At 36.7% G+C, this 13,190-nt stretch overlaps 1 protein-coding gene across 1 annotated transcript in view; it reads right to left on the bottom strand.

The window, feature by feature from the left end:
• Positions 1 to 7,643: 7,643 nt before the first annotated feature.
• LOC136863810 (uncharacterized) overlaps positions 7,644 to 13,190 on the bottom strand; it is a 122,189-nt gene continuing 116,642 nt past the window's right edge. The window contains exons 9-12 of the mRNA XM_068226099.1: positions 11,965 to 12,082; positions 10,556 to 10,862; positions 9,221 to 9,352; positions 7,644 to 8,104 (exon numbers count right to left, since the gene is read on the bottom strand). Of these exons, the coding sequence (XP_068082200.1) occupies positions 7,943 to 8,104; positions 9,221 to 9,352; positions 10,556 to 10,862; positions 11,965 to 12,082 (719 nt within the window). The 3' untranslated portion in view covers positions 7,644 to 7,942. The remainder of the gene's footprint in view (positions 8,105 to 9,220; positions 9,353 to 10,555; positions 10,863 to 11,964; positions 12,083 to 13,190) is intronic.

Here is a 13,190-nt window from a genome sequence, read left to right as displayed (position 1 = left end):
ACGCATAATTATAAAATTTCTTGCTTGTGAAGGAGTTACAGCAGCAGAAATTTGCCAGAGATTGACTGCACACTTTGGTAATCAAACAATGTCAAGGACGTGTGTGTTTGCCTGGCATAAAAAGTTCAAGGTAGGACGAGAACATGTGGAAAATCAGCAACACGATCGCATTATAGACAAAAACATTTGTGCAGTTAAAGACATTTTTGGTGATTGATCTTTTGCATGAGCGACGCACAATCAATACTGCTTACTACTCGAGCTGTTGAACAAGGCAAGGGTTGCATATCGCTGCGAAAGACGAGACCAACCGATTCGACAGGTCATCCTCTTCCACGACAATGCGCGGCCCCATACTGCAGCTCTGTCTGTCTCCAAGCTACAGGAAATGCACTGGACTACACTTCGTCATTCTCCTTTTTTTAAATGATATTTGTTCGTGGTGTTGACGTCTGTAGATCTTTTGCCTCTACTTTCACCAATATAAATGGTCCGTTATTGGACATTATAAATTTTCAAGCTAACTCATTCTTGGTTGCCAGCGTTTCGCCCTCGTGTGCTAGGGTGGGCTCATCAGTTGGTACCTAGCACACCTACCAATACGCTGGCTAGTGCATACCGTGGAGGACACTGCGTAGGCTAACTGGAGCCACCAGCAGTGCCAATGCACTAGGAGACTTTGTCTCATCATCAAACATTGATGCCTGCTTGGCCATCAGATGATATAGATGTTGATTCCCATAGGGAATCTGAAATATTTGTCCTGAATGAGTAAATTTATAATTCCAATATAAATGGTCCGTTATTGGACATTATAAATTTTCCAGCTAACTCATTCTTGGTTGCCAGCATTTCGCCCTCATGTGCTAGGGTGGGCTCATCAGTTGGTACCTAGCACACCTACCAATACGCTGGCTAGTGCATTATTATTATTATTATTATTATTATTATTATTATTATTATTATTATTATTAAGGTGGGTGATATTAGTTGAATTTAGGTTATTATTATTATTATTATTATTATTATTATTATTATTATTATTATTATTATTATTATTATTGTTATCATTGATGGTCTGGGACCCACAGCAAGATGCAAGACCGCTACTTGGTGGTAAATTACGTCTACTGGCATTATCATTGCTGACAATGTGACCAGCACCATCATCGCGCGTAGGGAAGTGCGCGAGATTTCTGGCGACGCGAATGATATACTTCCGTGCATTATTAACCTTATTATAGAGGTGAACAATTGCACGGTCAATATCATTCATATCGTTTATTTCAAAGGTGTTTGAAATTTTATTTATATGGCAGGAGAATCTACTGTTCTCTAACTTTATGTACTCCAAAGGAAAAGATGGTTCTTGAAAACGAACCCAGGAAAGATTGAAAATGATCAGTTTATGATCAGAATAAGTACATTATGAATAGTAAAAATCAATTGGTCTCAACTCCTTTTTCACCCCACGGCCGTTAAGTTGATTTACCCCCCTCCCCCCCCAAAAAAGAAGGCGTGTTTCCTTATGTTTAAAGGAGATTCCAAATACCAATGTTCACGTCTGTTACCTTCAGTTCAGAGATATAAGTATCCTCGTAAAAGAGTTCACTTTATTCACTTCCTTTCACACTCCCCCCCCCCCCCTAAGTGAATTTCCCGTTAAAAATACTTGTCTCCTTAATAGTAAAGGATCTTCTAAATACCAATTATCACGACTCTAACATCTTCAGTTTTGAGATATGTGTCCACATAAAAGGAATTCAACTCCTTTTCACACCCGCCCCCAAAATCATTTCGCCCAAAAACGCTTTTTCTCTTTGTTTTTAAACGAGATGGAAATATCCATTTTTACGTCTGTAACAACTTTAGTTTTTATTAGATGTAAGTATCCTCATACAATTAATTCAATTCATTTTTCAATTTTTCACCCCCCTCCTTCATTGGATTTTCCGAGAATACGTGTTTGTTTAATTTGAAAGCAGATTCCAAATACCAATTTTCACGTCTACAAAATCTTTCGTTTTTGAGATACTAGTATCCTCATACAAATAATTCAACTAATTTTTCAATTTCTCTCTTCCCTTTAGGTGGATTTCCGAAAACAAAAAATACGTATTCCTTTATTTTTAAAGGAAATTCCAAATACCAATTTTCACGTCTGTAACATTTTCAGCTTTTGAGATATCAGTATCCTAATTAAAGGATTTTCAGTCACTTTTACCCCTCCAAACAAAGGTTTTTTCAGAAAACAAAAATACATGTTTCTTTATTTTCAATAAAGATAAAAAATACTATTTTTCACTTCAGTTACATGTTAAGTTTTTGAGATATACTGTAGAAATGCTCATTTTATAATTTCACCCCCTTTTTAGTTCCCCTTAAGTGCAGTTTCCAAAAATAAACCACCTATGTTTCTTTACTTTTACAGGAGATTCCAAATACCAATTTTTACGTCTGTAACATTTTACGTTTCTGAGATATACTGTAGATATAGTCTTTCTAAAAATTCACCCCAATTTGTCACTCCTGCTTACCCCCATTAATTAGATTTTCCAAAAACAAAAAAATACGGGTTTCTTTATTTTCAAAGGAGATCCCAAATACCAATTTTCAGATCTGTAATATCTTCTGTTTCTGAGATATAAGTATCTTCATTTAAGGCATTCAACCCATTTTTCACCCTTTTTCACCCCTCCTATTGGGATTTTCCGAAAACAAAAAAATATGTGTTTCGTTATTTTTAGAGGGCATTCTAAATACCAATTTTTACATCTGTACACTTTAAAAGTTTTGAGATATATATACACTCACTTTAAAAATTCACCCCCATTTTCAAAACCCCATTTATTGGATTTTCCAAAAACAAAAATATGTGTTTCTTTATTTTTAAAGGAGATCCCAAATACCAATTTTCAGGTCCGTAATATCTTCAGTTTCTGAGAAATGAGTATCCTCATTAAAGGCAATCAACCCCTTTTTCACCCTTCCTATTGTGATTTTCCGAAAACAAAAAAATACGTGTTTCTTTATTTTTAAAGGAGATTCAAATACCAATTTTTACATCTACAAACTTTAAAAGTTTTGAGATATAGATACACTCATTTAAAAAATTCACCCCTTTTCATCCCCCCCCCCCCCATTATCTGGATTTTACAAAACAAAATGTATGTGTTTCTTTATTTTTAAAGGAGATCCCAAACACCAATTTTCAGGTATGTAATATCTTCAGTTTCTGAGATATAAGTATCCTCATTAACCCGGGAGTGGAAACGTGGATTTTTGTAACGTTAATGGTAACGCGGGGTGTTCTCGGACCCCCAGCAGTTTCCAGTCGTCTGTGTTACTGGAGATAACGCAAAGTTATAATTTCATAAATAAACAGTAAGAGTGGTTTTAACAGAGAATAAGACTACAATATAGTCTAAGGTATGTTATTGGCAAATCAACAAACAGATACACATCTCTGATGCAACGTTAATTCAGTTTGCAATCGTACTAATTTCTTTTGAAATTCCTTTCATTGTAAGTCTCATTCAGATTTACTTGTTGTGTGTTCACCAACATCAATGCAAGTTTCACAAACATTTTTCATGTGCTTTATACACATATATCGTAAACACTTACTGCAGAATGACCTAGTCTTTATGTCCTTACTCCCAGGACAAATAGTGCATCTTGACTTACCACTGGGACCTGCTTGTGAACCATCATTTAGTTCAATCTTCATTCGCTTGGCTCCTTTCTGGTGGATATGCGTAGGTATTTCGGGTTTCAGTGCTCTTTTTCTGAGTTGATCTTCAACAAGTTTGATACCAATTTCTACCAGAAATTTACTGCGCTTCATCTTCTTATCTGGCATGTTACAGTTGTAAATTACAGTACATTGCTATTTATTCCCGCAGTATCCAGAACTCTGAAGAAGATTACCAATGGCCAGCGTTTACATTTTCTAGACGTGGTGTAGGAGGTGCTTAACTCATCAACGACATCCTCACCACACTTGGTGAGGTTGTAAAAGGTAGTTATATTCGATTTGTTGTGGCCACCTGTAGACAAATCTATGCTATTATCTTCCAAGTGCATGGTTGACAACATTAGCACAGCCTTATTTTTCTTTGGGGCATAAGACACAAGTGTCCTATTTTGCCACAACCCAAATAGTGAGGAATTAGGTGTTCTTTTCTGCGCAACAAATTCCTTCTGCACTTCTCTTCTAAGGAATGACAAAGATACACATAGTAAGAATACAACAGGTATAATATCAACAGTGACACACATCAATGCACATACAACCTCATTATTTAGTACTGGGAATATTACTTACCCACAAACAAGTGCACAACAACGCACAGCAATGCAAAATTATGTACACAAAAATGTTTCACAAACGGTAACGTGGGGGTCCACGAGCATCCCAGTCACTTTAACTAGCTGTTTACTTCTTCCAAGACGGGGAACTCTCGAGACACATGCAGTAACGTGTAAAGCGAACATATGAATGAAGGTAGACAAAGCATTAGCAGTTCAGCCAACTAAACATAAACGCAGTAGTTCGAGAACTGACCGTGGGGGTCTAGCAGCACCCCGCGTTGCCATTACAGGGTTAAAGGCATTCAACCCTTTTTTCAACCCTCCTATTGGGATTTTCCCAAAACAAAAAGACGTGATTCTTTATTTTTAATGGAGATTCTAAATACCAATTTTTACATGTGTAAACTTTCAAAGTTTTGAGATATAGATACACTCATTTTAAAAATTCACCCCTCTTTTCACCCTCCCATTAATTGGATTTTCCAAAAACAAAAATACGTGCTCCTTTATTTTTAAAAGAGATCATAAGTACCAACTTTCAGGTCTGTAATATCTTCAGTTTCTGAGATATAAGTACCTGTATCCTGATTAAAGGCATTCAAACCATTTTTCACCTTTTTCCACCCCTGTTATTGGGATTTCCCGAAAATAAAAAATACGTGTTTCCTTATTTTTAAAGAAGATTCTAAATACCAGTTTTTACATCTGTAAACTTTTTGAGATATAGATACACTCATTTTAAAATTTCACCCCCCTTTCACCCCCTTAGCGACAGAATATTCAAGAATCCTCTCTTAGCGAGCACCTACATCTTAATATGAATGTATTCCCAAAATTTCATTTCTGTATGTCCAGTAGTTTTGGCTCGGCGATGATGAATCAGTCAGTCAGTTAGTCAGGACAAGTTATTTTATATATATAGACTAGCAAGATACCCGTGCTTCGCTACGGTATTATACTGAAATTTATAATTGAAAGCTTATTTTTTTATACATACAATCAGCCGAAACTCGCGATCTAACTCGTTTTCTGCGAAAATCCGCCAAAATTCGCGATCTGACTCGTTTTCTAATAGATTACAGCAAATTTCCTCCCATTTTTCAATCTTTCTTTCCAGCAATCGATTTCGTACCTCCCGGGCTAGGTCCAGGTATTCCACCCGGTCAGTTGGGTCCCTAAACCTTTGCCATCTTTTCCTATAAGCATTTTTAATATGGATCAAATCCTTTAGGAGATCCGGCGTGGTGTCGTTTTGGGTGCCTTGGCGGTACTGAACCCGCGGCCGGACTGCATTCTTAGTCATTACCCATCCAGGACCCGTTTACAGCGCGGTCCGCACATTTGACGATGGTGCAGAACATTATTATTATTATTATTATTATTATTATTATTATTATTATTATTATTATTATTATTATTATTATTATTATTATTATTATTATTATTATTATTATTATTATTATTATTATAGATGTTCTGGACCCCACAGCAAGATGTAAGACCGCTACTTGGCGGTAAATTACATCTGTTGCCATTGTCATTGTTGACAATGTGACCAGCACCATTGTCGCACGTAGGCAAGTGTGCAGGATTTCTGGCGATACGAATTAGCATATAGTGATTATTTTAACAGGTGTTATTATTTATGATTTGAAAATTTCTAGTTTAAAGTCTGTAAAGAGTGACATTATAAGTAAGTGAAACACAGAGAAATATTTTAACAATTTCAAGATTTATACATAATTGTTCTATTTGTACCAATGTACCAAGTCCAAAGATTAATTGATGTTTTGCCACCGCTGAAGAAGGGAGTAGTTGGCTCTTGAAACATGTACGGTAATTAAGTATAATAAAATATGTAAAGTATTGACAAGGCAGAAAAGTGTTCTATAGGGATTCCTGACGGGGATGCGAACCCACGTCCTTCCGATCAAACCGAGCACACCTTTACCGCCTCAGCCAGGCAGCCCCTTGTTTATTGATGTAGTCTTTCTGTATCTAGATATACTTTACTAATGCATTCATTAACATGATTTACAGTAAAATGGCAATATATCTGTAAATCATCGGCATATGATGAAGTTCGTAAATTATACATATGATATCTCATGTGGCGTAAAACTCCAGGTCCAACACTGGAACTCTGTGGGTTCCCAGAATGTACACTAGACCATTTAGAGAAATATGTTTGTCCAGTATACTACAGACTGAGACCTCCCCTTCAGGAAGGCTTCAGACCAAAAGACGGCTGATAGAGATATGCCCATTGTGTTTAATTTATTCACAAGGAGGTCATGATGAACTCTATCAAATGCCCTGCTTAAAATGAATAGTACCAGAAGTGTTAGTTCCTTTCTATCCATTGCAAACTTGATATCATCGGTGGCTTTGAGAAGTGCCGCAATGACCTTTTTGAAAACCAGACTGAAACGTGTTAAGAATAGAATGAGTATTTAAGCTTAAATACGAAGTGAGCTGTTGGTAACCAATATTTTCTAACCCTTTACCTAAGATAGACAAAATACAGATTGGTCTGAAATCAGCAGATTTTTAAGGAGAAGGAAATTTAGGAACAGGTCAGATGTTGGTCATTGGAAAAGTGCATATATTTGGAACTGAAAAATAATAAAGTTAGTAAGTACTCAGTTTGATAACTATGTCCTAAGTTCCTATAAAAACATGCATTTGCATGAAAGTCTCATCTCTAGTTATCACAGCCTATTGGTGTATCAGTGTCATTAATTAATGTGTTAGTGAAGTATATTGAAATGTTAACACTAGTTCAGAGAACTTTTGTGTAAGATGTGTGATTAACAAGCGTGCGTACAGAGGTGTGAAGGCAATTTTTAGAGAGATTTCTTGGTGAGACAATTCACTGTCAAGATACAGTGCAGAGACTTGTTCTTACCGCTAGAGTGTTCTTCAGAAAATTTTTGTGCTGTCTTGCTCAATAGACAGGTATTTCAGAATTTTGAGCCATAAAGCAACTGAAGATTCTGAAACAAAATCTTGCAAAGTATCCACAGTCACCTTTATAGCAAAGAAGTGATAGAGGAAGGGGAAATAACAAGAAGTTTTTAAGAAATTTTGGTTATGCGTTTATTTCTCAAGTTTTCACAAAACACATACATTATTACTAGTGCATAAAACATGCATTACCACAGCTCCAGAATCTTTGGGCAGGGCATTGCTTATTACATTACAATGAGCATGACCAAAAATCCCAAAGTTTATTCTTTGTTAAACTAAAAATATAAAAGGCCTATGTGATGAACATATACTAGATTTCACCTTACGGTAACAAATAAATTAATTTTCTTTTTGCCATTCATTGGCATCATCCTACATTAGGCTCATTCATTTCCAATTAAACTTACATTTATGCATTAAATAAGTATAATATTCTTAACTATGGAACAGCATAATGTTAAATTTAAATTCTCTTACACTCAGCACATATACTTTAATTTTATCTCCCTATACTGGTAAGAGCTAATGGAGTCACAAAGATGATGGTTTGCCTTTTTCTGTAATGACTTAGGATTACAGTTATAGAAATCTGATCTTCCCATACTTCACAAACATTTAAAACAATGAGCAGGCTTATGGAATAAGATTTGATCTTGATCTAAAATTGATGGGTGATCTGTCGAATCCAGTCCAAGTAGTGAGCGACTTTGACGTAGACACCAGGAACACCATATTGACCACAGCCAATTCCCCAGCTGACAATACCAACCACATGCCAGACACCACCTCTCTCGCATACCATTGGGCCACCTCCATCACCCTGGAAATTGTTAGTAGATCCAGTATGTATAATGCATTGTCCTTTAAATAATGAAATTCACAACAATATTTTGTATGTATAGATCAAGTGTTAAAATGCTCTATTTTAAGGAATTACTGCCTAAAACCAAATGATTCTACTTTACATTTTGAGATTCTCCTTAGCAATTGTTACTTTAATACCTACAGAAAAGATCTTTCAAATTAAGTTTTATGGAATTTATTGCCTCTGAATCTTTGCTAGTTGTTTTACGTCGCACCGACACAGATAGGTCTAACGGCGACGATGGAACAGGAAAGGGCTTGGGGTGGGAAGGAAGCGGCCGTGGCCTTAATTAAGGTACAGCCCCAGCATTTGCCTGGTGTGAAAATGGGAAACCACGGAAAACCATTTTCAGGGCTGCCGACAGTGGGGTTCGAACCTACTATCTCCCAAATACTGGATACTGGCCGCACTTAAACGACTGCAGCTATCGAGCTCGGTGCCTCTGAATCTTCCATATCTAATTATGCTCTCTGACTTGAAAAAATATGGATCCTTAAAAGGTTTACTGTCTGAGACTACTACTTCTAATCATAAAACTTTTGTTTATTCATTCCAGACCTGTGTTGAAATACATGTATATTTCCATTTTACCACTAATTTTGAATTAAACTTGGCACATTTATTTAAAATTGACTTTAAATGCTGCTAATATAATGCCATAATTCTGTCAAAAATTGTACTGCTGGTTTTGGATTTTAACCTAGACTAGAAGTTTTAGAATATTTCTATGGAAATAATTCTCCATACAATTGAAGAACTACATGTACTTACTTTGTTTGCTTTCGATTTTTATCTGGCAAACATTACTAATGTACAACCTGCTTATGGGTATGAAGCTTAAGGAAAATTGTGGGTAAAGGACCTTGTGAGGCTGATGGCTAATGAGGGGTATAAAGAAAATGGCTCCATACATCTTTTACAAAAATCCCTGTCACTACCGGAGCATGAACTTGAGTCTTTTCATTTGGGCAACTAATGCCTTGCCATCTGACCTCTTGTAGATCATATTAAACTATGGGATCTTAATATCAACTTATCGATTTATATAATGACATCAAGTGACTACCTTACCTTGCAGGCATCCTTGCCTTCTTCTCCTCCAGCACAGATCATGCCAGGGTGCAGCTTGAAGTCATATCCCAATCGAGTTTGCTGAAGCTGTGCTTGACACTGGTGGTGGGAAACAATAGGGACATCCACCTCCTGAAAACAGTATCCACATTCACATTATCTAGATTCTGTTTTTACAACCACCAGTTATATACTCAAGACTGCTGTATTCATACCAGGTGAAATGTGGTACAACAAGAAAGAGATTGGTCTGCTTTAATTGTATTACCCTGACAAGTATGATGGTTCAATCAATCAATCAATCAATCAATCAATCAATCAATCAATCAATCAATCAATCAATCAATCAATCAATCAATCAATCAATCAATCAATCAATCAATCAATCAATCAATCAATCAATCAATCAATCAATAAATAAATAAATAAATAAATAAATAAATCAATCCTGATCTGCATTTAGGGCATTCAAAGAAATTGGAAATTATTGAACATCTCCCTTGGTAAATTATTCTAATCCCTAACTCCCCTTTCTACAAATGAATATATTGCCTCAGTTTGTCCTCTTGAATTCCAACTTTATCTTCATATTATGACTTTTCCTACTTTTAAAGACGCCACTCAAACTTATTCTTCTACTAATGTCATTCCATGCCATCTCTCCACTGACAGGTCGGAACATTCCACGTAGTCGAGTAGCTCGCCTTATTTCTCCCGATTCTTCCCAGCCCAAACTTTGCAACATTTTTTAACACTACTCTTTTGGTGAAAATCACCCAGAACAAATCAAGCTGCTTTTCTTTGGATATTTTCCAGTTCTTGAATCAGGTAATCCTGGTAAGGGTCCCAAACACTGGAACCATAGCAGTTGGAGTCTTACCAGAGACTTATATGCCCTCTCCTTTACATCCTTACTACAACCCCTAAACACCCTCATAACCATGTGCAGAGATCTGTATCCTTTATTTACAATCATATTTATGTGATTACCCCAATGAAGATCTTTCCTTATATTAACACCTAGGTACTTACAATGATCCCCAAAAGGAACTTTCACCCCGTCAACGCAGTAATTAAAACTGAGAGGACATTTCCTATTTGTGAAACTCACAACCTGACTTTTAACCCCGTTTATCAACATACCATTGCCTGCTGTCCATCTCACAACATTGCAATGATGAAGACAAAGAATGATGAGCTGGACAAGAAAATAGGAAGAAAACTTTCAGAACCTCAGAAATTGCACCATCCCAGAGTTTGTCTATTGAAGCATGCTTCATTAATTATGGTTATAAGGACAGCAACTTCACAATGTGTGTGTACACAGCAACATACCTTGAGAATGTTCTGGTATTTGCCATAGTCTCCAAAGGCATCTTTGCCCCAGCCTGTGGTCCAGCAGCGGCTTCCAGTATAGTCGGTGTGGGCCTGAGGTAGACATGCGGGACTGATGTGTGGAGATGTCTGGAAGTCCACTGGGCTTACGAGGCGTAGAATAGCCATGTCGTTGTAAAGAGTTCCAGCATAGAATTCGGGATGAATGTGAACAGCTGCTACATCTCGCTCTAGGTATGGATAGAATTCCACGTCGTGATTCACATCCCATTCTCCAAGGCGCACACGGAGATCATGGTTGGAATGCCTGTCAAAAGATATCAAGACATTAAATACAGCATTTTCAATGAGCTGGCTCATCAGCTATAAGGACTGCTGGTTTAATGAAAATATTTAACAGATGAAAGAGAGTTTCCTTTTAGACAATCTGAAAGAGTAATCTTTGATGTATTAGGGAAATTCCAACACTTTGATACATTTAAAGAGAGTATTTGAGGTACACATATACCTATGACAAGTAGATGCTTCACTCAGAGCACCCTTTTACTTTCAACTGTGCATTCATGCACATTAACTTCAATGCTCAGTGTATGTTACGTTATCTGTGATAAAAATATTCTCTTTCATTTCTGCCTCACACTTTCTGTACACCCTTTTCCTTTGAAAGGAGTGTCCTTTTTCCTCTTTTTCTTTTAAGTTTCAACAGGTTAATTTCCTAAGAAATGTAATCCAAATAGTTTATACCATATGGGGCTGATGCCAAATAGAACTGAATATAAATATAATTTTTTATACTCATTTACAAATGCCCTATGTAAAATCATGTGCAACTCCCAACCAACCCTTTAAATGCTAAACTGCTATTGGAATAATCTCTTGTTTTGGAGATATCACAGGATAAATGAGAAATCAATTTGAAATACAAGAAGAATTTCTTTACTTTCTAAAAACGTTTCTTTGGGCTGTAAATTGCAAATTCTATTCCTACAGGAGAGGAGTATTTCCCTCTTAGACCCACAAAACCACTGTTAATGAAGCTATTAGTTCTGAAATTGTCCCTTACTGGTACTGGAAGGAATGACAATATACTATATCGTCAGCATTCATGTTAACTGTACCTCATATAATTTAAGTCAATACAAATTTTGTGTAATTATCTAGTTTCCTAATTAGGAAAGTCTTTGATTATTTATGGTTATTTGTAAATATTTTGAACAAAAACCCCTAAGCTGCACTTTACTGGTAGTATTTTAACTAATTTTAGGTAGTGTATTGTATCAACGCTATTAATGATAATAATACATCTTGGACATCAAAATGAATTACTGTATATTTACTGGAATATAACACTGATGTTTGACATCACCATTCATGATGTTTGTTTTTGTTGAATGATTAGATGTACTCACGTTTTGATACAGTGGGCAGCGGTTAGGACGTGCAGGCTGTCTATCAGTGTGCCACCGCACACGTACACACTCTCATGGGTATCCTTCTTCAGGATAGCCACTTGCCATGGATATTCACCTAAAAGAGTAGAAAACTCATTCATTAGTTTCAGTTCTTGGTTTCTTTTATCAGAATGTGACAAATTTATCTGCAACTTAGTACTAGAAGAGGATACAAAACATCTTAGTACCGTCCCCTACTACAAAATGTTAGCTGAAGTTCTCTTGGAAACCACAGGATGAGATTTGTCTATGCAAGAGCCAGCTAAGAATTTTTCAGCAAGTGAGAGGGGATAAGTATGAGAAAGATATCCAAATAGGACATGGCATATCAAACGGCTGTTGCTCGGTCCACAAGCCTGCACATTACGAATTGACGCTTTGTCAGTGTGAAGAATCCCCTCGGGTGGCCGTTATTATTGGCTTTCTAGACCAGGGTCATATAGCTCGTCAATTGTACTCACGTAGGCTGAATGGACCTCGAACCAACCCTCAGATCAGGGGAAAAACATCCCTGAACTGGATGCCAGTCGAACCTGGGGCCTCAGGCTACCCCTAGATCGCCGGACCGGCGAGAAAAGTGTCCAGGGAGTTGAAATGTAATACTCTCCCCGTTGTTTGCAATGAGTTTATATGGAGAAATACAACAAGAAACTATTCTCAGGACAATTGTAGCATAGCAAATCTCGATGTAATAGCTGTTCATTGAAATAGTAATCATCTGATCATATCCTTTCTTGGTATGGTACATGGCCCTTCATTCATGTTTGTAGTGGTAGGTGTAAATTATAAATATAATGTATAGTATTACACCATCATTGTTTCCGACAGAAGAGTAGTGCTACAAATATGTTGCAAAATTTGGGCTGGGAAGACTTGGGAGAAAGGAGATGAGCTGCTCAACTAAGTGGTATGTTCCGAGCTGTCCTTGGAGAGATGGCGTGGAATGACATTAGTAGAAGAATAAGTTTGAGTGGTGTCTTTAAAGGTAGGAAAGATCACTATATAAAGATAAGTTTGTAATTCAAGAGGACAAACTGAGGCAAATATTCATTTGTAGAAAGGGGATTTAGGGATTAGAATAATTTACCAAGGGAGATGTTCAATAAATTTCCAATTTCTTTGCAGTCATTTAAGAAAAGGCTAGGAAAACAACAGATAGGGAATCTTGTCACCTGGGTGACTGC

Source organism: Anabrus simplex, chromosome 2, assembly GCF_040414725.1.
Source record: "Anabrus simplex isolate iqAnaSimp1 chromosome 2, ASM4041472v1, whole genome shotgun sequence".
NCBI classification, from domain to species: domain Eukaryota; kingdom Metazoa; phylum Arthropoda; class Insecta; order Orthoptera; family Tettigoniidae; genus Anabrus; species Anabrus simplex.
Note: the sequence above shows the minus strand (reverse complement) of the source record. Positions and strands in the feature narration are given on the sequence as shown.